We start from the raw sequence: 23,322 nt of genomic DNA, 5'->3' as shown, positions 1-23,322 counted from the left end.
TCCGAGCGGTTTTATCATCACTGGGTTCCAATTTGACTTTTGTAGGCATGGACGGCGAAAGAAGGCTGTATCAAGATGGATAGACTTGATATAATGATATCGATACGTTCAGGCGTCGCAGTGTCTTCGGCTTCCTGTATATGTACAGTCGGGGAGATGTCCTGGCATAATGATTCAAAACGATCGGCAGAACCGAGACAGGCGTATCCACCCTCAACCGGCCCGAACCAAAGGACGCCCTGAGATCTGACCGAGGTGGGCCGCCTTTGATAAGCCTGGAGCGATGATCTCCGACATGATCGTCGCCACCCTTCCACCACCGGCGATCCACCCGAGTAAGGCATTGCAGTTTTTCCATACAGGTGTAAATCGATTTAATTCAATCGTTGGACAAACGGTCCCCCACTTTGTTCTGCAACCCCCTGAGGATCACATAAAGCTCGTCCATATCCTCTTCCATCTCGTCCAAAAGCTCGCGCAGCGATGTGTCGTCGTCTTGCTCTTGGACTTGATCGCAGGACTCCGATATGATGGCTAGCGAGCACTTCATCTTGTGCACGAATTGCCGTCTCTCCCGCAATAGCTTGCCCCTGCTTGGTCCGGCCGGTGAAGCTGAGTCTACTGCGGGTGCGGGTGTCTGTTCCCTGGATCTGGACGGTACCGCAGTGGACGGCATGGATGGTGCTTCGTGATCGACTTCAGGACTGGCCTCTGATTCTTCATATCGCGCAAGACGCCCTTGACCACGAATGCGGCGATTAGATCTAGAGGGTCCGGCGACGGGCGGAGAGGCGATGGTTGGGACAGGAATATCTGCAGGTACGGGCAGAGCCGCGACGTCGGCTTCTTGATTGTTGCCAGGTGCGAGGTACCACAGCGTGCATGGCCGCGTTACCAGGCGGCAAAAGGTGCACTTTGATTTGCCCTCCGTGATGCAGGGCCAGACCTCCATCCCCTCGGGAACTTTGCCATCGAATTCTCGGCACCGTTGGCACCGGTCTTCTCCCCTATGAACTCGGGCCTGTGGGTCGTTAACAATCTTCTTGACACGCTGTATCAAGATCCATCCATGAGATCACAAAACGAGATGAATTTGCAAAGACACGCAAACTCACAATCCATGTTTCCGAGAAGCCGTACTTCTTTTCTACCTCTAAACATCGCTGCTTAGCAGCCCAGATAGGAGACACCCCAGGATTGATCTTGTCTATGAACTTGAAGTCATAGATCTTGGGCACTCCCGGTAACCTCACACCTGGGCCGGGACTGGCATAGGGCTCGCTGTCACTCCCATCATCTTGGCTTTCACCGTCGTTAGAAACGGCAGCGGCCTGAGCGATCGAAGCGGAGGCAGCGGACTTGGCTCGACGGGTCGAATTCGGCCCTGGTCCTGCCGCTGACGAGGTACTGAGTTCGGGAGTGAATAACTCATCGAGGAGGACAATGTCGGGAGATGACACTACTGGTTTGATATCGGTAGGAGGGGTAGTTGTGCTGCGGTCGCCAGGAGGAGCTCGGCGACTCTTGCGGGGCTCGTCCCGGCCCTCGGCCGCTCTGCGTTTCCCGGCCGTTGAGTTATGCGGCATTTCGATGAGGATTGTCGGAGCTATGTCTATTGTCCAAACGATACGCAGGTGCGAGCCACGAGCTTGCAGGACGTTTGATAAGGATGACCTGCTCATCCCAGATCTCTTGATCCCCGACCTCGGTCAACGCTCACCTAGGCTTCACGTGACTTGCGACCTTGAACCCGCAATTGTCATCGCTACAGACTCGTCAAGTTGTCAAGACTCAACCTCGAAGCAGGCATAAGAACGTATCGTATTACAAACAAGCATAAGGTAGTCGTAGATTCTGGAAATCGGCGGGAAAGAAGTCATCTCGCACTAGACACTCGGTCTTCGTCCACCTTCTGATCATTCGGCTACCGCCCCGGCAATTTCCTCCAACGACCTCATCTGACGGCGTATCTCCTTGAGCGTATCGGCCATCAATTCGGGCACTTCCTCCTGCTCCTCTGTGTCCTCTATCTCTTTACACCAATCCGAGCTGACAGCGATCAAGCTCCTCATCTGACTGATGAACGACTTCTTCTGCCGACCGACCCGGCCGCGTCCGCTGACTTCCCTCTTGATCGGAGTGTCACCGGAAGCCGCCTCCTGTTTCGCGTCGAGAGGAGCATCGGACCTGATGGCGGCCGGCTTGAGAAGGCTGCATCCAGCGGCATGTCCGATGACGCAAAAGGTACACCTGCCTCCATTTTCCACGGACAAGCAAGGCCACTGTTCCATTCCGGGAGGTGGCAAGTATCTGTCGGCATAACTCTTGCAGTTGTTGCATCGCTCGTCCCCTTGCAATTCTCGGACGTTTGGATCGTCGATGATGGTCAGGGGGCGCTGCAGTGAAGAGGATCAGACCGTCAGTCACCCAGAAATAAGTGTGGCAATCGAGATCAAGAGGGAACGTGCTTACGTGATAGACTGGAGTCTCGTTATTGTTTTTGTAAAACAGCAGACAGCTTCGTCTAGCCGCGAGAAGGATGTTCTCATCTGGCATCAACCGTTGAAGGAACCTTGTCAAGATGGTCTTTGGGTTCAAGATCTTGACCTTGTTCGAGGTGTTTCGTTTGGCGGTGGGCTTATTGCTGCCGGGCTTGTGCAAAACGACCGGGACCGTCATTTGAGTGTGAATCGATGACATGGCCTTCGCTTTTGCATCTCGGCCAAAGGTATTGTCGACACCCAGATCTTGTCGAGGAGCCAGCGGCTCACGTAGAGCTGGCGCCATTCGGGACCGTTCGGTCTCGTCATCCTTGTCGACAGCGTCGGCTTTACGTTTTGAGCTGCTTTGCTCAGCGTCCGCCTCCGAGACGAGCTCTGTCCGATCCGACCGCTGCTCATCATCGAGCTCTAATTCTTTCTGGTGGGTATCGAGTACAGCTTTGAGTTGGCGAAGTTGGTCTGGGGTGAAGGACTCGATCTGTGAACGGTGAGTGTCAAGTCCAAACGGATCAGTATGGAAACCCAATCGCTGCTTTCCCGCGAGGTTGAGCGTGACTGACGACTCGTTCCATGTTTGCTCTCGCGCTCTCGAACGTCTGCTGTCTGCCGCGTCCTGTCTATTTCTTCACGGGATATCTAGGAGAAAGTGACAAGTAGCTACCTAAAGTTCTAGAGGTATAGCTCGCTTGCGAAGTCTATCATATGCGTGAGTTGCCTGTGTGAGGACGTCGCTATCTCGTTCGTTGAGCGGCCGGTGCGTCCAACGTGTCGCTGGCTCGCTGCCTCGCTGGCCAAATCGACGCGACGTGCGACGTGATTGAAGGTCCATTCGAACTTCCCCATTGGGACAGTCGGAACTCTCGAGGAGGGAGGGGAAAAATTCGCTTGATCGGATTGATGCGATCAGTCTTTCCTACTCATCACCCTCGAATCTGCTCGGGCATCCGGCCCGGGGTGAAAGGTGAAACCGATATGACATCACCCTCTCTGCCCGCGCGCGACAGGAAAAGCCACAACAATCATCGACCCTCCTTTGTTGAAGGTTGATCTGCTGGCTTCGACGACGCTTCTCGATTATCGTCGTCACCTGGCGTTGCGGGCGATTGCTGAGGCCGTATATCCTCGCTCTCAGGTTCCAACAGGTGTGTTGCAAGCTGAGATCACGATATGGCTACTTGCGCCTCGATGGTTGTGACATGGCATAAGCGCAAACCGAGATTTGACGCCGCGATCTGACCTTCGACCTGCCCGTCAATTTCAGTCGCTGTTCCATTCTGCTGAGCTGCTGAACGTACCACGTACGGGTCCTGGCTCGTGACATCGCAATTCGAAATCCTGGAAAGCCCCATAAAACTCGCCAAGCGATGAAAGCCCCGTTCAACGCAACACGTCAACAATACGTAACCATGACGTCTTTGCCCTTTTGTCCCTTTTTTTCCCTTGTCGCCCACCGTCCCTGATCGCCATACTCAGTTGCAGCGCCCAAAAGAATTTCACACGATCCATCGATCTCAAAGGAAGTTGATCCGGCCATCAGATTCCCAAAGAGGGAAGAAAACTCGGACATGTGATCCGGTTCGTATGCCCGAAAGGACCCCCCTTCGGTGCCGCGCTCGCTTAGGCGAATTGAGGTGGATCTTGATCGTTTTACATGGCGGGAGTTTGTTTTTGTCGCTTGTTGCTCGTTTCGCGTTCTCGGCAAGAGTTTGAGATCGGTTTTGTTGTTCGTTTGATCGTTTGGGAGCTGATGAGCCGATTGGCGGTTTCGTGATGGAAAGATCGAGAGGATTAAATGGGGAAGAAGGAGAACAACAAGGATGAGGTGGAGCTGGGAGCCGGTTAGAAGTGCTGTGCTATGCTGTGTATTTCTGAAACTGGGCGGAGCCGAGGACTTTGTATCGTTTTGCTGTGCTGTAACCTGGTCGATCTGGTGAAGGCCTGGATGAAGCTGGATGCACTGGATGCGAGATGCTGAAAAAAAGGAATGACGAGCTTGGCCTAGCAGCATGACGAAGCACTCCACCCTCGCACGTCGTCCAACATCAACGATAATCCGGGCATGAAGATCCCTCTCAACGCCGTCCAACCCACGGCTCCGAGAATTCAAGAGGGAACAAAGACGACTCCCACGTCTACGCGCGCTCGGAACCGTCCGCGTCATCCGAGACTTCACCTGACCTACTGTAGAAACCTAGACGATCAAACTCGACGCCCCCTCCTTCAGCCACCGCGTCTGAAAAGAAACAAAGGAAGCGCGTTGCTAAGCGGTGGGTCTGGGGGAGTCAGGAACGCCAATAGGGGCTATGTGGGGGGATCCTTTCTCGCTCGTTTGAGAATGCAGATCAGGCAACAAGGACGACAAGGGTGCGAAAATGTAAGGCGCGACCTACACCTCCCATTTTTTGGGGGAGTCGTTCGCAAGTTGCAGGTTGTAGCAAGACGGATCGTCGTATGAGAATGGGGGTGGTTTCCACGATCCATCGAACGTGGGTTACGTCCCTGAGGGAAGGAGGTGTATTCCCGGAGATTAGCCCTCGACGAGTTGTACGTGGTTCCTCGCCTCGCTTCGGAAATTAATGCGATTATCTTTACTCGTACGTATCGGCGCAAGGGGGAGGGTCAGGCAGAGGAGGGAGGGAGAGGAGGTCGATGGTGGATGTTCTAGGATGTCTTCGATTCAGAATCATACGGAGGCTGTTATCATTTGGGGAAGAAGGAGAAGAGGTGGATCGCCCTGCGTTCACTTGGCTCATCACGGGTGTGTCAGGGTGTTCGGGAAGATATAAGCTACCAATTGATATAACACGAACCGGCCGTCTCACCCCCCCGCATGTGACGAATGGTTCCGATACTTTACAACCTCGATACTCTCTGTTTTGATTTCGCACAGACCACAACTTTGATCGACAACATCCTCGCCACCTATCTATCGTATCAATAGCGTAGTAGCAAGCAGTTGCCAGAGCACTGACTCGACCAAGTCTCACTCTCGGTAAGTTTCTTTCGGCAACAGCGCACGCAACAAGCTAGTCTTGTCGATGACAACCGACCACCGTGCTAATCGATTTGTCGCCATCATTCCGCAACAGTCACACATCCTCAGAATCACGACGACAACACCTTGACGACGCAATCGACGGTTCAAAGTCGGCTGGATACACTTTCTCGCTATGGAGAGCATGTCACTCGCCCATGGCACAAACTTTTCGACCTACTCGTACCCGCCCGAGTATGGTCTCGATGCCCATACCGCGTACTCGCAACCACGACCTCGGACACACCTCGACAACGTCTACGTCCCGAGTGCTTACAAGCAGAACGTCAGATCATCGTACACCTCGTCCGCACCCATATCTGCCAGGCCTTCTGGGTCGGGAATCCAAACGCTCGATCAAGCCACATCATCAAACTCGACGGTGCCTCTCCTCTTCCAAGCTCCGCCTTGGTTCTTAGAGGCTACTCAACATGTACAACACTCTCTGCCTACCTCCAACTTGCCTCGACGTAGACAGCCTTCCCGATCTTCCATCAATGAAAAGGCGCAACACGACTATGGCACTTTTCCCCATCCCATCAGCTTTCTACCCCGAGCTGATCCGCCACCATCGACCCAAGTCCCAATCCAAACCCAACATCAGAATCAAGCGTACTCGTATGGCAATCCAGCTCCCGACATTCATGGCGGGATCGTGCCTATCTCCTCGGTCATACCAGCGGACCCGCTGAAGTTCACCATGCCTGCTGGCCTGGACCCGGGTGGCATGATGCCAAACGAAGTCGGCGGGGTTCAAGTTGGTGGCAACCACGTAGGCGGGTTCACGGGAATGATGAACATGACGAGCGGGATGAGAGGAGGCGGGTGTCTGGAGATGGCGAGAGGATTAGAGCAAGCCTGGGTGGGAGAACGGGGAGGGAGGAAGGCTTCGGGTTCGATGGCCAGTCAGCGTGGCGTCGGAACTACGGGACGAGGTACCTTTCGTCGTCATTCGACCAGGGGGCCACCTCGAGCTTCGGTACATTGTGAGGAATCAGTACAAGCAACAGTTCGACCGGAGGACGAACATCGATACACCCATACTGCCCCTCTCCCGACCTTACAACAACCTGAGAAGAGGTACCAGCCTTACCCCATACGAAACGCCTACGTCGATCGCTCCACCATGACCGAGCCGATCCCACGGCAACCCGCACTCAGCTCTCTAGCGCAGGTCGAGCCGAATGTCCCTATCGAGCCTATCGCTGCGCCCGCTTCGAGTCCGGCTCCTGTCGCCCCCGCTCAAGCTCTTCACGAGATCAACTTTGATATGGATACCGACCTGAACCTCGACTTTGATCTTGGCGATCTGACCGGGATCGACGATCTGTTCAGCCGGACCATCGTGCCCATGAACGCCGCTATGCATGGGAATCCGAACCCTCTTCCCGAACCGATCGGAGCTGAGATCAAAGATAATCGGAAGAGTGCTGGTGCCAGGCTCGCAAAGACGTTGGTGAGTTTCATGTCTCGTGTCGAGCTGTAGCGTTTGGGTCCGACACGCGAGGGCGGCGGAAAAGCTGACTGGATACGGTCCGCGTTTCATCCTTACCTTCGTTTCGATCCAGACCCGACCGAGATCGCCGTGTGGCCCGATCATCATCGGGACCTTATCGCCCAAATCCAAATACAGGGAACATCGGACGGAAAACAAGTCGAAGGAGATGACGGTTGAGGTTCAGTCCCCCGGCTCGCTGTCGAGCGAACCTGCCAGTGAGACACCGGCCCAATCCACGGAAACCAAGTATCTGAGGACAAAATACAATACCCTGCCTACCCCGAGGAAGAATGTCGCAATGCGTCCTCAAATTGGATCGTTTCAAGGGACGTCGCAGGGATGGACTGGCATGTGGGCAAAGTCGGGTCGCTCTCTCTTCGGCGATCCGCCAGCTGTCGCGCTTCCCGAGATGGATGATATCACAGGCTCTATTTCGACAGCAGTCCGAAAGGAGTGGCGGATGGATCAACATGTTCCCGAACCCACTACCTTTTCTCGTCCTCAGTCGTCGACGACAAGCTCGGTCTGGATTCCGGGTGTAGGCGAGATGCCTGCTACAGGCGACACATACGATCTGACTTCGCCCTCTGATCTACCGCAAAGTCCTACCAACTTAACTTCCCGGATGAAGAATACTAGCATCGAAACACCCATGGTTCCGCCTTTCCAATCCGAAATCATGCTACGAGCCATGTTACATCACCTCGAGGGATGGAACGGAGAGCCGCCGATGAAGCCTGAAGAGACACGAGCGATCAAGGTGATGTGGCGGGAGAATCTGGACAAGCGCAAGTGGCACCTCATGTATCGGGTGAGCCGCCTTTCGCATGGATGATTCAGTATCAGCCAGCTCATCCTTGCCATCGATGTATAGACGGCGCGTATGATGATCGGTAGTGGGCAGACCGCTTTCGTTCCTCCCTCCAAGCAGTGTACGTGCTGTGTCACGGGCATGAACCGACAGAACGATCCCGACTGGGCTCCTCTCCTACCTGCACCATCGCACAGCCAAGGACCCACTTACAAAAGCAAATGGCCTTGCCTGGTCTTGATGGAGGAGATTGCCGCGGCCGAGGGCGAGACCACAAAGACCATGTCGCGCGGAACCTGCCTCGCTTGCGTGATGCGCAAGTCAAAGTGTTCGTTCGTCGACAACCCGGTCGTAGGACTTCCCATCAGCTGCGAGTCGGCACCTCCTTCGATAGAAACGCCGGAACAACCCAAAGCTTTGTCTCCGCCCAAGGAGATCGCGGTCGAAGAACCGGAAAAGACCAAAAAGCCCAAGGGTCCTGCAAAGCGAACTCGAGGACGACCTAGTGTACCCTCGGCGAAAGACACTCTTCGTAACCGACGATCCACGAGACGGTCGCCTCCACGCAGCCTGCGATCGAGTCGTCGTGAAAGTCAACAATCGTCCACGGATTCGATCTGTCCATCCCGACCCGGCACCCACTAGACAGACGATCAAAGGGCGACGCGATCACAACAGTTTCTGCTTCCGCTTCTGGCGAATTCAACACCTTCCTTACGAATGTCGACCCCCTCGACGACTATATCGATACGACTGTCGTGATTATCAATTATGTATTTAGTCTTCCGATTGTATCGACCGAGCGACCGGCCTGTACACTAGACCTGCGGCCGGTCAGCCTACCTATGAAGATCGAATTCACGTCATAATCTCAGCTTATAATTCGGCAAATGGGAGCCTCCTCGTTCGCAGGGGTTTACCCGCCGCGGGTTCACCGATCGATCCTCGCAGAGTTTGCGTACAATCCACTTCCTACCGCACCCCGTCTTCGCACCCGTACTCGTACACGCCAACCGCTCGTCTATGAAGGGTTGATTCAAGGAGATGAAGCGATCAGGCAGCTCAGCCAGTATGTTCGTCCTGAGGAAGAGACGGAGGACGATGAGGAGGGCGAAGTCGAGGAAGAGGACGAGGAGGATGATGTTACCGGACAAGAGGCAGCTGAATGGCGACGGATATTGAATGAGTGGTCATCACAGAACCCTGGGAAGTTCGTGAGTCAAGAACAGGATCCACCTTCTCGCCATTACTGACTACGCCAATAGCCGGCACTCGCCACGCTGTCTTCGCCGAGAGTCCGAATCCGCACGGGGGACGAGCGATGTTTTCCTTGTCGACTAGGGGAACACCGCTGCAACGTCAACAACAAAAGCTGGCCATGTGCTACTGCAAGGTTGGCCGGAAAGCAGAGGACATGTGTTTCATGTTACATGATACAGGGAGGCACCCAAGTAGAATGTACCTTTATGGATCCCGAATCGGAAGACGAACCCGTGTTGGACGACGGAGACGACAGCGACATCAACGACACGCCCGTTTATACATCGAGGCGCGTCGCAAAGAGCCGCAAGAGATATAAGGGATCGGATATCGCCTCGGATTCCGACGAATCCACACACACATCCGACGATAGCAGTATCTCCTATCACTCAGACCGACCAGACGACGAGAGGACTGAGGATTCCGGAACCAGTATACATACAGACGAGACTGCAGAGTCCATCTTCTCTACCGATTCGGTACCACACCCTCATGATCTTCCGATACAAGATTACAACCACGGATTGCGCAAAGGACTACGAGAAGAATATCGAAAATTGCGACTCTGCGCCGACGAATTGCGATCCCCGTTCTCGTCTTCGCTTGCGGGGATAGCAGCTAATGTGAAAAAGCTCGAACGTGGGCTTGACCAAGTATAGGATACATGCCTCCATTGTTATATTTTGGCCGACTAGACGGTAACGGCGTCCAATATCTGTACAACGTCCGCTCTCGAGCCGGACACGCGGCTGAACTCGTTTGGCCCGTTCAGAATGAGAGATGACAATTCTGATTCGGCGGGGTGATCCAGGAATCGCTTGACGCTGAAGGAAAGGGAAATATCGTTAGCAGACGATCGGGGAAGCAGCGTACGCCGATCTTCGACTCACAAATCCCCGTCGATGAATCCTAATGGGGGTCGGGGCTTTGCGTTGCCCTCGGCGTGAATCTCCCTGTACCTCGACCAGGGGATCTCGGGACCGGTTACGAGGCTTTCCATGTTGAGCTGCAGTTCCCGCAAGATCTTGGCTTCTCCCTCATTCAGATCGCCAATTATGCCGAGACGACCCGAAGATGTCGCGAATACTAGCTCTGGCTGCAGGCATGAGCTCTCTTGTACCGAGACAAGGGATCCTGATACAGTGAGGAGGTTTAGCTGAGTTGCGCACTACCGACAGTCACCGAACGCACCTCGTTGCAACTTAGTGATGGTCTCGTGCAGTGCCAGACCAGCCGAGTTTTCAAACTTGTTGTCTTCGTGACGGATAGTCAAGAGATTGTAATTTGTCTGACGAGGGAACACGTCAGCCGATCAGCCAAGATCGAATCAAGCCAAAACGCACGACTCACGTCCGAGAACGCTACGGCTCCACCGTCGGCATCGAGTTCCTCCATCGTCAGGACCCAGTGAGGTCGCATGTCTCGAGCGACATCTACCAAATGTCCTTTGCTGTCCTGCTCGAGCGCGAAGACGCTTCTCATACCATCGCCCACATGCAACCGTTGTTTCGAGCCGTCTTTTAACGTCTGAACAGTCAAACAAGACGCGAAAAAGGCATTGCCCCAGGATGCTGTCGTTTCTAATGAGTTGGACTCGGAATCTCTGTCAAATCGCACGAGGTCGACCTATCGGAAGGCAGCAAACTTTGAGCGACGAGCTTCTTCGAAGTTTAGCAATCGTTATAGCTCACCCGATGATCCACAGCAACAGCCAGAGCTCCCCAGATTACCTTGATGTCGTAAACGGTTCCGTTCATCTGTCTGCTAGCGACGATTTCCGCAGATGGCGGTCGACCCGAGACTTCGTCAAGCTTAACGTTGATTATACGCAGATAGCCCGAGGATGAGGCTCCAGCGTCGTCGGGACGATCTTCGAAGGTCGTTCCCAGCGCAAAGTATTGAACGCCGCTCTCGTCGAACTGTACCATCTCCAATGAGGTGGGCTTTTCACCTTTGTCCAACGCGATTTCCGACGAGGCTGCGAACGAGGTTCGGAATGAGACTGGCCCGGAATCGTTACAAGCGGAAGGCTACTGGAACTTACGACTGAACGTCTCGGCGTCATAAAGTCGGAAGTAGCTGGAGGTCTCTTCGTCACCGTACTCTTGGTCGATCTTGGTACGCATGATTGTAACCCCAAAGACCCGTGCGGTGGGCGAATGCACCACGTGTTGGGGGTTGTCAAAGCCGAGGTCGATCTGCTTTGGCTGACTGTCAGCAACAGAATATGTACAGCAGACAGGGTCTCGAACGCACTTTACGAATCTGCAACTCCCTGAGACCTGATATTGCTCTGAGTTGAAGCCCCTCCCGGTCGGCCAGGGCTATACACGAGCCCAACTCTGACAGATGCAGGATTGAAGCAGATGTGATTCCCTACGAGTCGGGTTTGCTCAGCTCATATAGCAAATCAAAGGTATACTGCAAGGCTCCCAGGCACTCACAGAGAGGTTGAAGGCCGAACGTGAAAGCCGCTCTTGCTCCTCGTATAGCACCGAAACTCTGTCGCTTATGCACAAAATTTGTGATGACTCTGCTTCGAAGGTTGAAGCTGCGAGATGTACGGGAGTCCTGCCCATAGCCAACGAGTTTCTTGAACCGATCGTGACTGTCGGAGAGGAGGATACATCCCCAAGGCAGAGTTTCCGGGTTGTAACGGATCCATCGCCATTTCCCACGAGCATCAGGAGTTTGTTCACCGACTCGGTTGATGTATCCTCTGGGTCCTTGCGGATGAGGATGGAGCGAGGCAACGAAGCTTCGACAACGGTTTCTAATACCTGGAGATCGCTCAGAGAGACGATTTTGACCTCGTTGCTGCCCCAAAACCCGACGGCAGCCAGTGGAATCCCATCGGGCGCAAGTGCTACGCTTGCAATCTCGCTGGAGGTGAATGCGGTACGCCTGTAAAAGCAGAATGGAGGGCTCAATCAATTCGATTACCAAGACCTGGACTCGGCATCTTTTACTCACTCGACGACGGTGACAGCTGCGCCAGTGCCAGGAAATTCAATCTTCAAGACCAGCAGCGTGCCATCAGACGTCCCGACCAGGATATCGTTCCCCGTACAAGCAGCCACGAGAACGGTCTGCGACGGTTCCAGCCCGCTCCAAGTAGCAGCGATGACGCCCTGCTGAGGATCGAGGACCAAAACTCCGTGTGGTGTCACTTGGACGAGATGATCAGAGACTTGCGCAGCAACGATCGTTGGCTCATTCGCCTTGTATGGCACACTTTCCGGTGAAACCGCCTCGACTTCAATATCCGGTTCCCCTGAAGAGGTCGAGATTGACACTCGGAGGAGCAGACTGCTATCAAGAGTTGAAACGACTAGCCCCGCCCTGCATTACCCCTTTCAGTGACAATCTCCTCCTTTCCAAGAGAGACGCCCAGACTTACGCAGCTCCTAGATCGAATGACGATACCGAGACGATGTTCTCCAGGCCTTCCAGCTTGGCAATGACTTCCGATCCGACTCCGCTTCGAACCGCTCGCAATGAACCTGACGATGCCAGACCAGAGGCCGTCACGATTTGAGCCTGTAGTGTGCGGAAACCCAATTCTCAGCTTCATGACCGGGTGATGCGCATCCAAGAGTAGAGCTTACGCTCCCGCCTCCCTCGCCTTCGACCACGCAGAAGTCCAAGACCGGTGCAATATTCGCCCACATGCCCACCATCGTAAACCCCCGCGTATTCTCGGCCTCCCCAGCGTCTTCCTCTTCGATCTGTTTCAAATCAGTCGCTTTCCGCTTTCCTTTGTCGTGAGAGATTTTGTCCGCCTGCAATCTGATGATCTGACAATCACCGCATTGTGAACCAACAAAGACGTGGCCATTGTCCAAATACGACAATGTGCTAGCAGGTGAGGTCTGGATGACCAAGGGAAACATATCAGCTCCAGCGCAGTCACCGGTCCATTCCGGCCGAAACGCACTACACCCAAATTTCGGACTATCGGCTTGCTGGGTCCTTCACGAGATCCGTAAGATGCAAAGGAGAGCCTTCCTGCGGCATCTCCGAGCAAGACCACATTCCGGCCTTCTGCTTGAATGCTGGTGGCGCTACCATGATGAACCGAACACCAGTCAGTCAGGAAAACTACACGACCTCTTGCCGACGGCACTCACGCTGTAATATCACCAAATCCTTGACGAATCCTCCAACCCTTGGCCCACGTCGTAGAGTCCTCCGCTCCTTTTTCACCTGCCGCTCCCTGGTGGTACGTGCCCCCGATACTACCCTTGCGGCGTTTACTATTGTCCGGACTCGTACTCAAGGCGCTCTCACCAACCTCGATCTTCGGGGATTCCATCGCCCTCGCAGAAAGGCTGCTCTTCCTGCGATTCGCTTTGACGAGTTGATATGTTGCCGAGAACTCGTCCCCAATGACCAGCACCCCATCCGGTACAGCCAGCAACTTCTTGGCTGCGGGGATAGAAAAGTCCTTGATACCCCCCGATCCATCTGAGAGGGATGGAGGTGAGAGAATATCGATCGTCTCACATACGTCGACGAAGGATCTCCCGGAGCGATCCAGGGTCCGCGCGACGAGGTTGATGGTGTAATCTGGAGTAAGGTATAAGAAGACAAGAGCCGTAGTTGGGTGTGGTGTGGCTGGGGCGGTGATGAAAGCCAGTGACAAGAGGTTGTGTTCTCGGATACTATTGGTAACAACGGTATGAGAATCGATCTCAACCCTGAGTCACAACTGTAATGGCGGAAACAACTCACTTGATCTCGTAAACGTCCTTGATATCGAGCACGTCCGCTTGCTCGTCGATCTCCATATTGAACTCTCCCGTATCTTTTCTTTCCCGTTTCTTTCCCTTTCCCACCGTACTCGCCCTCCTAGACCCCTTGACCGGCGAATCTTTATCCTTGACTCCGATCTCGATGACGCTGAGCATCCCAACGTAGAGGCTGGCGATGACCACCCCGGCGGATCGATCGACGACCAGGCCGGTCAAGAACTCAGCTGTACGGCTTTTACGGTCTACCCAGTGAGTTGCAGTTAGAGAGAGCGTTGGTTGATCGGCGCTGACGAAGCGATAGAGGAGGATACGGGAGAGCGGATGGTCGGTCTGGACGACGATATGTGGGCTTTGACCCTGCGATCACGGATAAACGCAATGAGCAAGCGCTAGGAGGTAGTTGGACAGACATGCTGGCTTACAGCTTTGCCGACCCATTCAAGACCGACGACCATGCCCCAAACATCTGTCTTGCAGACCTCTACCAGTCCTTCAGGGTTGAGATTCCAGACTTCGATCGTGTTGCCCTTGGCGACCACCAAAGCGCTCGATCCCGGCTCCGAAGAGGTCAGGTTGGGTACATTGATGGAATGAGTTACAGCCGTTGAAGGCAGGGCCTAAGAGGATTGCGATGATCATGAGATCGGGGATCGAGACTGCAGCTGGACATCGGGCGGATGAAGCTTACCGTGGCAACGTAAAGCATCTTGAAAGACTCGTGTGATGTTACATGCAACTATCGGCTGGTTGATCGGACTATCCTCGAGGCCGAGATGCGGTATCTGTAGTGGTATATGTGCTGTTAGGATGTAGTTTGAAGGACCTGATCACTCCTGTATCATGCTTCAAGGTTGACCCTATCCTGACGTATCCGGGATCATTCAACCGGGGCAGAAGCAGGTGGAGGTCCAGGTCCAGGGGAGTGAGGGGGGCGACGCGCAAGTCCGATGATCGGGGGCGACGAGTGATGGGTGACGAATGCTCAGATCTATTCTAGCTATTCTGTATAGCTGAAACTTTCGTCTCAGTCGACCTCTTCGTCCCCACACCACGCATCAGCATACCAACCAATCCAAGCTCTATAATACCTTGCCAACCATAATAATGTCGTCGACTTACAACCACCCTCAGCCGGTCGACCTCGGCGGCAACGTCCAGACCGACGCTTCGGCAACAACGATCAAGCCCGTCGAAGGCGCTCCTCAGGACGCTACTCATGCGCCGATGACCGTCATCGTCGATCCTAATGCCAAACCCGAGAAGATGAGCTTCAAGGAACAGGTCAGTTCAGGTCGTTCTTTTTTAAATCTGGTCTTTTAATCAAGTCTGAGAGATGTTGTCCGCGGTCGTGGTAGATGAGGGGATACGCCAAGATCTACGCCGGCAAAGCCTTCGGGAACATGGACGAGGTCGCCCTCGGAAAGGCTCAGTTGGCCGATCAGCTGCCCGACAGGAAGCTCTAGAAGTTTGTTATTCGATGGCTAGAGAGACTCGACCGAGCGAAGGTGAGCAAGGTTTCGAGATGCCATTGATCTGAGATCAGATCGAGTCGAGGCTGACCGGTGACGTTGATTCGCAGGCCGAGTTCGAGTCGAACCATGTATCCATATCACAAATAATTCACCTCGAGATGACGAAACAAACGAAACACACAAGCTCGTAATATGTATAAAGTGACAGCGCTACAAACAATGTGAAATGACATAGGAGCGATACATGATTCCCGGAAGATTGGAATGACAGTGATTTGAAAGGAGAGGTCGTGTCGAGTCGTGTCGTAGTCTCAAAGGCGGAATAAGAATTGCATGTCCTGGATGGTTTTGGAAAGCGTCAGTTCTCAGCCTTTCCATGATGATGGCCAAACGAGTCGAGATCTACCTCTTCGGTGAGCTTTCCCAAGGCGGAGTCCGGATCGGTAGCGAGAGCAGCCTGAGTCATGGCGAGCTTCTTGTCTTGCAATTGCAAGATCTTGGCTTCGATGCTGTCCTCGACGACCAACTTGGTGACCTGGACGGGGCGGTGTTGACCGAGACCTGCAAGAAATGCGGGTCAGCGATGGACGTATGTAGAGACTCGTTTCAATGGACCACATACGATGGATACGGTCCATACTATAGATTATCAGTGTTTATCAGCGCGAGACTCTCGAGAATTCACAGTTCGCAACAGAAACTCACGATTGGTACTCGACCGAGGGGTTCCACCAAGAATCGAGCAGGAAGACCTGAAAGAGAGACCCTATCGTCAGCTTAGTTTGTAGTATTGAAAATCCGGACCAAGCGTACTTGAGATGCCTCAGTCAAGTTCTGCGAGGCGATTGATATTAGCCGATTGTCGATCGCTTCTGAAACCGGTTTGACTCACCAAAGCCACACCACCAGCCTTCAAGCTGATCAGGAAGACGGTGACTTGAGGGTTCTTCATGAAATGCTGGATCGTTGCGTCACGGGCTTGCGGAGTCATTCCACCTTCCAGCCTGCAAATGTTGAACCCTGCCCTTTGAAGCCGGAAAGCGGCGAGATCCAGCATGGAGACGAATTGCGAAAAGACGAGCGATTTAATGTTGCAGTCCTTGTCACGCAGTTCGCAGAGCTCGTCGACCAGCATTTCGAGCTTGGTCGACGATCGCCAGTTCTACAGTAACAAGGCGGCGTCAGTATCGACACTCGACTATAGCGCCAGGTCTGACTTACCGACAAGTCAAGCCTTCCCAAGATACCTTGCTTCTTCAACTTCTTTTCCTCCCCAGACTCGACCGCTTCGGCTTGCAAGTCGATGGTCAGCTCGATATGACACACGGGACACACGGGAACCTGTGATTAGGCGGTTTTGATCAGCAATGTGATCCGGCACTAATGTATTTATCCCTCCTACTTACGGCAGTCTCTTCATGCCCAAGCATGTACTGGGTGATACACTCCCGATCGAACAGATGATTGCATTTCGACACGATCGCGTCTTCGGCCTGGTAAAGACAAGCACATTTAGAGTGGTTCCAGCGGATGTACTCCAACTTGATGGAACTTACAGTATCGTGACAGAGTCTGCAGACAGCTTCCTCCTCGGTTTGTACGTACTTTGAGGTTTTCGACCTGAGGACCAAATCAGGGTGACAGGCCATTTGTCGCACTGCCAAGTTATCGTAAGTGCATATCCACGGTGAAAGAGGAGAATAGACAACCTACTTCGAGTGATGAGCGAAAAGACATTCGAATAGTCTGAGGAAGGCAAAATCATCAGCATCAATGCTATTGGCCATACTTCCGGACAACTGACTATTCAGAATCGTTCCCTCGGCAATATACGTTGAAAATTGCCGACGAGTCTCAGAGAACAACGACATGTAAAGCTCTCTCTCCTCGGGCGAAAAGTATCCTCGCCTGACAGTGATGGTCCTGGGCGGCAATCCCAGATCATCCGCACGCTCGATCTTGGTTCGCCTGTAGCCAGAACGTTGTAAGTGCCAATTTTACCAGCGCTTGTGTTGGAAATTGTCATACCTCAGCATGCACCGATCGAGCAAGATCTTGAGCTTCTTGAAAGCATCCGATCCAGGCCCTTGCATACCGTACTTCTGGATTGGAGTCAAGATCTCATTGTTCCAGTAACAGGTGTGCTGCATCGGCGAGTGACCGCAATCATCACAGTTTCGCTTGTTGCCGAACTGCCAGTGGAGCGATTTGCACGGACACCTCTTGCAGTAGTAAAAGGCAAAGGCTGAAGAATGCTGTCTTCAGATGCTGTATCTCGAAACCCAGCGGCGCATCACTCACGATCTCCTCCCAAGAATCGCACAAGCGAATAGAGCTCTCCTACACGGTTTTGTAGGGGCGTACCAGACAAACACCACCTGTAGCTCGAATCGAGGGCAAAAGCAGCCTTAGCAGCGTTTGTCGACCTCTCTTTGATGTTGTGGGCCTCGTCCAGGACGACACTACGACAGGACAATGGGATAAGCAGGCTGAGTTGAACAGATGTTTGCTTTATCTGTACTCACCGGTGCCATTTGACAGCATGCATCGGGCTCTTTTCCTTAATCATTGCATCACCTCGCTTAAATCCCTTTTGTTGTTTTCGGAACGCTGCCTCGAGAGTACCGTACGAGACCATAACCTGAAGGAAGGAACGTCAGAGCCAGCGTAGAAAGCAGCGGATGTCAATACGGGATTCGCTTACCACATCGAATTTCTTCAAATCGTCGGCCTTCAATCTACCCTGCCCATGCCACAGGCAAACCTGATAATACAAATCAAGGTCATAAGCATCATCTCCTCAAGCTGCCGAAAATGATTGCTTACAGTGAATCCCTCTGCGTTCTTCTCGATCTCATGCTTCCACTGCATCAACGCGACAACGGGAGCCACAACCAAGCTTGGCTTTCTTCGGGGTTCCGATAAGAGCAACGCGATCGTCTGAATACTGTGGAACGTGGATCGAGATCATGTTAAGCGAAAAAGGACATCGGGTCTAGGCGGGATGAGGTGGAAAACTCACGTCTTGCCCCTAGGAAAGGAAAGATGAAAGGAAGTCATATCAGTAGGAAAATCAAATCGCCTATTCGCAGTCAAAATCTCACATTCCCACTACAAACGCGAACAGTATTGTCAGCCCGGTACCGAGAACACAACTCATACCAAGGACACTCACTCTCGTCGGCCAACATTCCGCCCTTCCAAGGTCCCGCTTCCTGCTGTTTCATCCAGAACAAACTCTCCTTCTGGAACGGCAGCAGTGTCAACTTGAGACTGGGATGTGCCTCCATGGTCGTCGGCGCCGCTCTTGAGATGCCGGCTTTCAAATCTCCCCATACGTTCTGCAGCTCAGGATGGTGCTGGCAAGGAGGACTCGATTCATACTCAGCTCTTGTTATTCATTCCGGTGTTAATCTCTGCGCAACCCACGTAATTTAACGCGACCGAGTTGATCTCCGCCCATGTCAACTTCCTCTTGAGCTTCTTCATCATCTCCCTCTTGATCTTCATCAACGGCTCAGCTGCCTCCTTTCTCCGCTTGTTGTCCTCGGCCCGTTTCTTCCTCAACCCAGCGAGATCCATGGTCTTGCTGTTCGATGTGTTCGCGATCGAGACCTTCTTCTTTGAACCGGGGGGCTTAACATCCTCGTCATCTTCGTCGTCGAAATCGGCGTCGGCATCTGGATCGTCGTCTTGACCATCACTTTCGAATTTGAAGGACGAGTCGTCGGAATCGGAATCGACTTGCATGCCCATGCGGCCTGAAAGTTGATGATGACATGATCAATCAGCCCAATGAACCGATAATTAGGATCTTGAATGCGAAACGATGTGACGCACGTTCGGCTGCTCGAGCTCGCTTCTCAGCTTCCTTATTCCTAGCGGCCGGCTTGCTTGGTCCCGCTCGGGGTTGCTCCATCGCTTGGAGCGATTCCTATGAACGCTCACGAGGGTCAGAAGAAGTTCTAGCCGTACCGCAAGACTGGCCGACGACTCACAGCGATCGCAGCTTTCATCATTTCCTCCTCGATCTCATCCTCGTTGTTTCCTTCAGCGACCGCCTTGCCCTTGATCTTGTTCATAGCCTTCTTGGAAGCAGCTCGAGCAGGAGCCTTCTTCCCCGCCGTCTTGGTCGTCCGGGGCACAAAGTCCAACTCGTCATCATCCCCTTCAAATTCAGCATAAGCCTCTTCTTCTTCGCTCGCAGTGAAGGTGTCTTCCTCTTGCGAATCGGGAACGATGTCAGGGTTCTCTTCGGCCTTGACTTTTCGGCGAGAAGATCGAGCGGGAGTAGCTCTTGTCTTGCCCTTGGCAGTAGCTGTCTGGCGGTTTGAGGAAGAAGTCCCCTTTTTGGTGATCGGTGCGTCGGGGTCACTGAGGTCCGTTTCGCTCATCGCTTTAGAGCGGGGACAGTTCCGGTGCTTCAGTAGAGTCCAACTGGGTTCTTCGCTTAAGAAAGCTCTCACCTTTTCGTTTCCTCGACGTAGCGAAGTCTTTGATGATAGGTTTTTTATCCTCCAACTCGTCCACCTCCTCATCCTCTGTATATTTAGGCTTCTTCGCTACCGACGTTCTCGAACTCCTCTTGACCGGGATCTCGACGACCATCTCCGACTTGACCCTGACCTCGAGCTTCTGATCCTCTTCCATATCGCTGCCAGCGACGGTGCTCGCAGGGGTCAAACCCGAATCGTTCTTCTTGAGCGCCCGATCTCGAGTTCGAGTAGATCCAGGGGTGAGGAGACCGTTGTTCTCGATGACATCGGGAATGGGCGTTTTGGCTGCCGCGGCACGACGACGGGGAGGCATACTGTGGTGCGTTCTCGCTTTTGGTTGCTGGCAGGTTTGCCTTGTTCGTCTAAGGTCGAGTCTATTCAACTAGCTCTATGTCACCTCTGGCACCTTTTGCTGAGACGATGATGTTCGTGGTGACTGTTCCACCCCCTCTGAGCATCTCAAACTCTGGTTGATCCATCGTCGTTATCAGTGGCAAACTGGGGAAAATGAATTGTTCGCAAGGTGAAAGTGCCCTCGGTGACCGAACCCCACAATCTTCGCGGAAGCAGATCCGAATCAGCTTTCGGGCCCAACCGATGGGTCATGTCACATTCATCGTCCTCGCAGATCGACGATCTCGGTTGTCGGCGACGATCCGGCCTTCGCGAGGGCTTCCGACAATCGCGACGGTCTGAAAGGGAAAAGACCTGCAAGTACAACAACGATAGACTTCTACTACTAATTTTCAATTCCTAACTGATATCAGGAGGCTGTAGAGGGATGAGTGGCTATTCACACTGCCAGCTGAGGTGGCGATGTTGGGCTATGGGCGCCCGCATCTCGGGTCTCGGGAATAGCTATTAAGCTCGATTCTTTGTTGTTTTTCGCGTGTTGAGCGCATTGTATAAAGGCGGTGTCATGCGAAAAAGAAACCCGTGTCAATACAAAAACTACAGATGCAGTCGGTGTCCCAAGTCGTTCCTCCTGCTCCTAGTCTAGTTCCGGAAATCTCTATATACAAGGCAAAGGGGAATGTAGGGGAAGTTGTGTTGTACAGAAGAACACCGCCGAGGATGACGGGTCTTCATCGAAGCTGATACGAAATCCCGGGCATGATGGTGGATGATGATGTGTGATGATGTTTGATCGATGTTGAGGAGTTGGGGGGATCAGACGAGGAGGAGCTCGTCACCGGACGTCGATTTCCGTCCTATTTTTGGCGTTGCGGGGGTCGTACAGCAGAGAAAAGAGAAAGAGAGCCGGAATTCCACATCGTACTGGTCGCCATACGCCGCTTAGAGCTTGAGCGACTTGGGCTTCTCCCAGGTGTAGTCGGGGTTACCGAAGTGACCGTACGAGGCGGTCTTCAAGTACTGGGGCTTCTGGAGGTCGAGCTCCTTGACAATGACACCGGGCCTCAAGTCCCAGTTGTTTCGGATGACCTTGACGAGGTCGAGGTCGGAGATCTTCTTGCCGGTACCGTAGGTGTCGACGTAGACGGACAGGGGCTCGGCAACTCCGATGGCGTACGAGAGCTGGACGAGAGCTCGTCGGGCGAGACCGGCGGCGACGAGGGACTTGGCGATCCATCGGGCGGTGTAAGCGGCCGATCGGTCGACCTTGGAGAAGTCCTTTCCGGAGAAAGCACCACCTCCGTGAGCACCCCATCCACCGTAGGTGTCGACAATGATCTTTCGTCCGCTATAAAAGATCAAAACCGACAGGCGAGTCAGTTCGAGTCAACATCGATTCAGAGGGCTGAAATTTACTCACGTCAAACCGGCGTCTCCCTGGGGACCTCCGATAACGAATCGGCCCGAAGGTTGGATCTGCGGCACCAAAAAGAAACAGATCAGCTCGCGGATCTCGTTCCACCGAACTGGCGCCTCGAACGCACGTGGTAGACGGTCCTGTCGTCGAGCAAGTCGGCGCTGATGACCTTCTTGATGATCTTCTCCTTGATCTGCTTCCTCAAGTCCTCGGTGGTGATCTCCTCGGCGTGTTGGGTCGAGATGACGATGGTGTCGACCCTCAAGGGGATGACGGCACCGTCAGTGTCCTTCTTGTACTCGATGGTGACCTGGGTCTTGGAGTCGGGTCGCAACCAACCCATGGATCCGTCTCGACGAGCGGTGGCCATGGCCGCGTTGAGCTGATGGGCGAGCATGATGGTCTTGGGCATCAACTCGGGGGTCTCGTCGGTAGCGTATCCGAACCTGCAGATTAAGAAGAAGAAAAAAGGTCAGTGAAAAGCGCTCATGAAACATTAAGCTGGTCGCGCGTCGACTCACATGATACCCTGGTCACCGGCACCGTGGTTCTCCAAGTCACCGTGGTCCAATCCCTGGGCGATATCGGGAGACTGCTGCTCGATGGCAACCAAGACGTTGCAGGTCTTGTAGTCGAAACTATAGAGCCGATTCCAACAGTACCGTCATCAATACCTTGCGATATGCGACTGTTTTGAGCGAGAAGAAAAGTCGAGACTTACCCCTGCTCGGACGAGGTGTATCCGATCTGCTTGATGGTGTCACGAACGACCTTCTGGTAGTCGATTCGGGCGGTGGTGGTGATCTCACCGAAGACTACACACAAGGAAATCCGCGCAAGGCCGAGCAAGAAAGAGCAAGGTCAGCAGCTGGTCAACATCTAGAATATATGCAATGGATCGCAGGGGAAACGACAAGACTCACCCATGATCATACCGGTCTTGGCAGCGGTCTCACAGGCGACCTTGGAGTTGGGGTCCTCTCGCAAACAAGCATCGAGGATGGCGTCCGAGACCTGGTCACAGATCTTGTCGGGGTGACCCTCACCGCTACGAAGGAGAAGAGATAGGTAAGCGAACAAGAACGCGTTGGGGAGATTGCTTTTTCCAAAACGGTTGCGCAAGAACGTGCTTCTGACGTTCTTGCCGGGAGGATTGTAGAGGAAGGTCGACTTACACCGACTCGGAGGTGAACAAGAAGTGGCCTGCCAGGCGAAACGGAACAATTGTACAAACAATCGAGATCAGCCTTCATCGCTCTGATCCGGCTTCTAGACTTTTTCTTGATCTGATCGAGACTCTGGATGACCTACCCTCGGGGAGGACGTGAGCGGCAGAGCCGTTGGACTCGGGGTGGGTGATGGCAGCGGTCATTTTATTGAGTGTTTTGTGTTTTGGGGAGAAGAGTTAGGAGGATTTGGTTCTGGCGTGTCCTTGCCGGTGAGTTATGATGTCGAGGAGGTGTTTGAGTATATGAACCGTGTGTGTGTGTGTGTGGGGATGGCTGGGCAGGTTGCTACGTGGTGGTGGTCGTGGTCGTGGGGGGTGAATGGTACGATCGTTGGGAGATCGAAAACGCTGTCAGATGCGCGTCGCCGCCCCCTTCCCCCCGCCCGTGCCCCCTCTCCTTTCGGATCGGATGCTACGAAAAAAATAGGTTCACGGTCGCGTAAGCAAGGGGAAGGGAGCCAGGTGGATCGGTATCGATGGCGCGATCGCGTCGGATG

The 23,322-nt window shown here is 53.6% G+C and overlaps 7 protein-coding genes across 7 annotated transcripts; 2 read left to right on the top strand and 5 right to left on the bottom strand.

Annotated features, from left to right (window-relative positions):
* Positions 1–214: 214 nt before the first annotated feature.
* On the bottom strand, positions 215–1,912 carry HD553DRAFT_219380 (uncharacterized protein). The gene is made up of 2 exons (XM_046177221.1): positions 1,116–1,912; positions 215–1,051 (listed from the first exon to the last, which is right to left on the bottom strand). The coding sequence occupies exons 1-2, from the start codon at positions 1,680–1,682 to the stop codon at positions 380–382; spliced, it is 1,239 nt and encodes a 412-aa protein (XP_046037512.1). The 5' UTR covers positions 1,683–1,912; the 3' UTR covers positions 215–379.
* On the bottom strand, positions 1,802–3,073 carry HD553DRAFT_349490 (uncharacterized protein; the record flags this gene model as incomplete). The annotated part of the gene is made up of 3 exons (XM_046183465.1): positions 1,802–2,396; positions 2,473–2,979; positions 3,062–3,073. The coding sequence occupies 3 exons, from the start codon at positions 3,071–3,073 to the stop codon at positions 1,917–1,919; spliced, it is 999 nt and encodes a 332-aa protein (XP_046037511.1). The 3' UTR covers positions 1,802–1,916.
* A 5,661-nt stretch (positions 3,074–8,734) lies between these two features.
* On the top strand, positions 8,735–9,763 carry HD553DRAFT_341314 (uncharacterized protein; the record flags this gene model as incomplete). The annotated part of the gene is made up of 2 exons (XM_046182617.1): positions 8,735–9,058; positions 9,284–9,763. The coding sequence occupies 2 exons, from the start codon at positions 8,735–8,737 to the stop codon at positions 9,761–9,763; spliced, it is 804 nt and encodes a 267-aa protein (XP_046037510.1).
* A 16-nt stretch (positions 9,764–9,779) lies between these two features.
* HD553DRAFT_219306 (CPSF A subunit region-domain-containing protein) lies at positions 9,780–14,678 on the bottom strand. The gene is made up of 16 exons (XM_046177220.1): positions 14,547–14,678; positions 14,281–14,475; positions 13,839–14,215; positions 13,235–13,768; positions 13,042–13,168; positions 12,713–12,976; positions 12,505–12,644; positions 12,078–12,446; positions 11,549–12,008; positions 11,361–11,480; positions 11,149–11,302; positions 10,796–11,082; positions 10,455–10,730; positions 10,296–10,392; positions 9,995–10,238; positions 9,780–9,928 (listed from the first exon to the last, which is right to left on the bottom strand). Exons 1-16 carry the CDS (start codon positions 14,562–14,564, stop codon positions 9,796–9,798), a joined length of 3,795 nt encoding a protein of 1,264 aa, XP_046037509.1. The 5' UTR covers positions 14,565–14,678; the 3' UTR covers positions 9,780–9,795.
* A 226-nt stretch (positions 14,679–14,904) lies between these two features.
* Positions 14,905–15,581, top strand: HD553DRAFT_309749 (uncharacterized protein). Its single transcript, XM_046179748.1, has 3 exons — positions 14,905–15,139; positions 15,214–15,363; positions 15,438–15,581. Exons 1-2 carry the CDS (start codon positions 14,963–14,965, stop codon positions 15,319–15,321), a joined length of 285 nt encoding a protein of 94 aa, XP_046037508.1. The 5' UTR covers positions 14,905–14,962; the 3' UTR covers positions 15,322–15,363; positions 15,438–15,581.
* Positions 15,582–15,688: 107 nt separating this feature from the next.
* Positions 15,689–18,912, bottom strand: HD553DRAFT_270796 (P-loop containing nucleoside triphosphate hydrolase protein; the record flags this gene model as incomplete). Its single annotated transcript, XM_046177677.1, has 17 exons — positions 15,689–15,891; positions 15,953–15,969; positions 16,036–16,082; positions 16,144–16,164; positions 16,223–16,492; positions 16,552–16,671; positions 16,737–16,823; positions 16,887–16,987; positions 17,044–17,076; positions 17,135–17,298; positions 17,359–17,575; positions 17,632–17,792; positions 17,856–17,971; positions 18,035–18,094; positions 18,157–18,277; positions 18,487–18,689; positions 18,760–18,912. 17 exons carry the CDS (start codon positions 18,910–18,912, stop codon positions 15,689–15,691), a joined length of 2,094 nt encoding a protein of 697 aa, XP_046037507.1.
* Positions 18,913–20,704: 1,792 nt separating this feature from the next.
* On the bottom strand, positions 20,705–23,191 carry HD553DRAFT_283477 (methionine adenosyltransferase). The gene is made up of 8 exons (XM_046178179.1): positions 22,909–23,191; positions 22,773–22,800; positions 22,521–22,645; positions 22,319–22,412; positions 22,119–22,235; positions 21,725–22,043; positions 21,601–21,656; positions 20,705–21,528 (listed from the first exon to the last, which is right to left on the bottom strand). Exons 1-8 carry the CDS (start codon positions 22,967–22,969, stop codon positions 21,123–21,125), a joined length of 1,206 nt encoding a protein of 401 aa, XP_046037506.1. The 5' UTR covers positions 22,970–23,191; the 3' UTR covers positions 20,705–21,122.
* Positions 23,192–23,322: the final 131 nt, after the last annotated feature.

This window comes from Filobasidium floriforme (assembly GCF_021052385.1).
Source record: "Filobasidium floriforme strain CBS 6241 chromosome Unknown HD553scaffold_8, whole genome shotgun sequence".
NCBI lineage: Eukaryota > Fungi > Basidiomycota > Tremellomycetes > Filobasidiales > Filobasidiaceae > Filobasidium > Filobasidium floriforme.
This window is presented reverse-complemented; position numbering and strand designations above follow the sequence as displayed.

Bases quoted from the DNA above. Each gene is read 5' to 3' on its own strand.
- HD553DRAFT_219306 (XM_046177220.1), bottom strand. The intron at 12,977-13,041 runs GTGCGTTTCGGC...TTGGTCATCCAG, and splicing joins TAGTCCGAAATTTGGGTGTA to ACCTCACCTGCTAGCACATT. The intron at 9,929-9,994 runs GTGAGTCGAAGA...CCTTTCCTTCAG, and splicing joins GGATTCATCGACGGGGATTT to CGTCAAGCGATTCCTGGATC.
- HD553DRAFT_219380 (XM_046177221.1), bottom strand. From the start codon at position 1,682: ATGAGCAGGTCATCCTTATCAAACGTCCTGCAAGCTCGTGGCTCGCAC. The intron at 1,052-1,115 runs GTGAGTTTGCGT...ATCTTGATACAG, and splicing joins GCTTCTCGGAAACATGGATT to CGTGTCAAGAAGATTGTTAA.
- HD553DRAFT_283477 (XM_046178179.1), bottom strand. From the start codon at position 22,969: ATGACCGCTGCCATCACCCACCCCGAGTCCAACGGCTCTGCCGCTCAC. The intron at 22,236-22,318 runs GTAAGTCTCGAC...TCGGCTCTATAG, and splicing joins TACACCTCGTCCGAGCAGGG to TTTCGACTACAAGACCTGCA. The intron at 22,044-22,118 runs GTGAGTCGACGC...CTTAATCTGCAG, and splicing joins GCCGGTGACCAGGGTATCAT to GTTCGGATACGCTACCGACG.
- HD553DRAFT_309749 (XM_046179748.1), top strand. From the start codon at position 14,963: ATGTCGTCGACTTACAACCACCCTCAGCCGGTCGACCTCGGCGGCAAC. The intron at 15,140-15,213 runs GTCAGTTCAGGT...CGGTCGTGGTAG, and splicing joins AGATGAGCTTCAAGGAACAG to ATGAGGGGATACGCCAAGAT.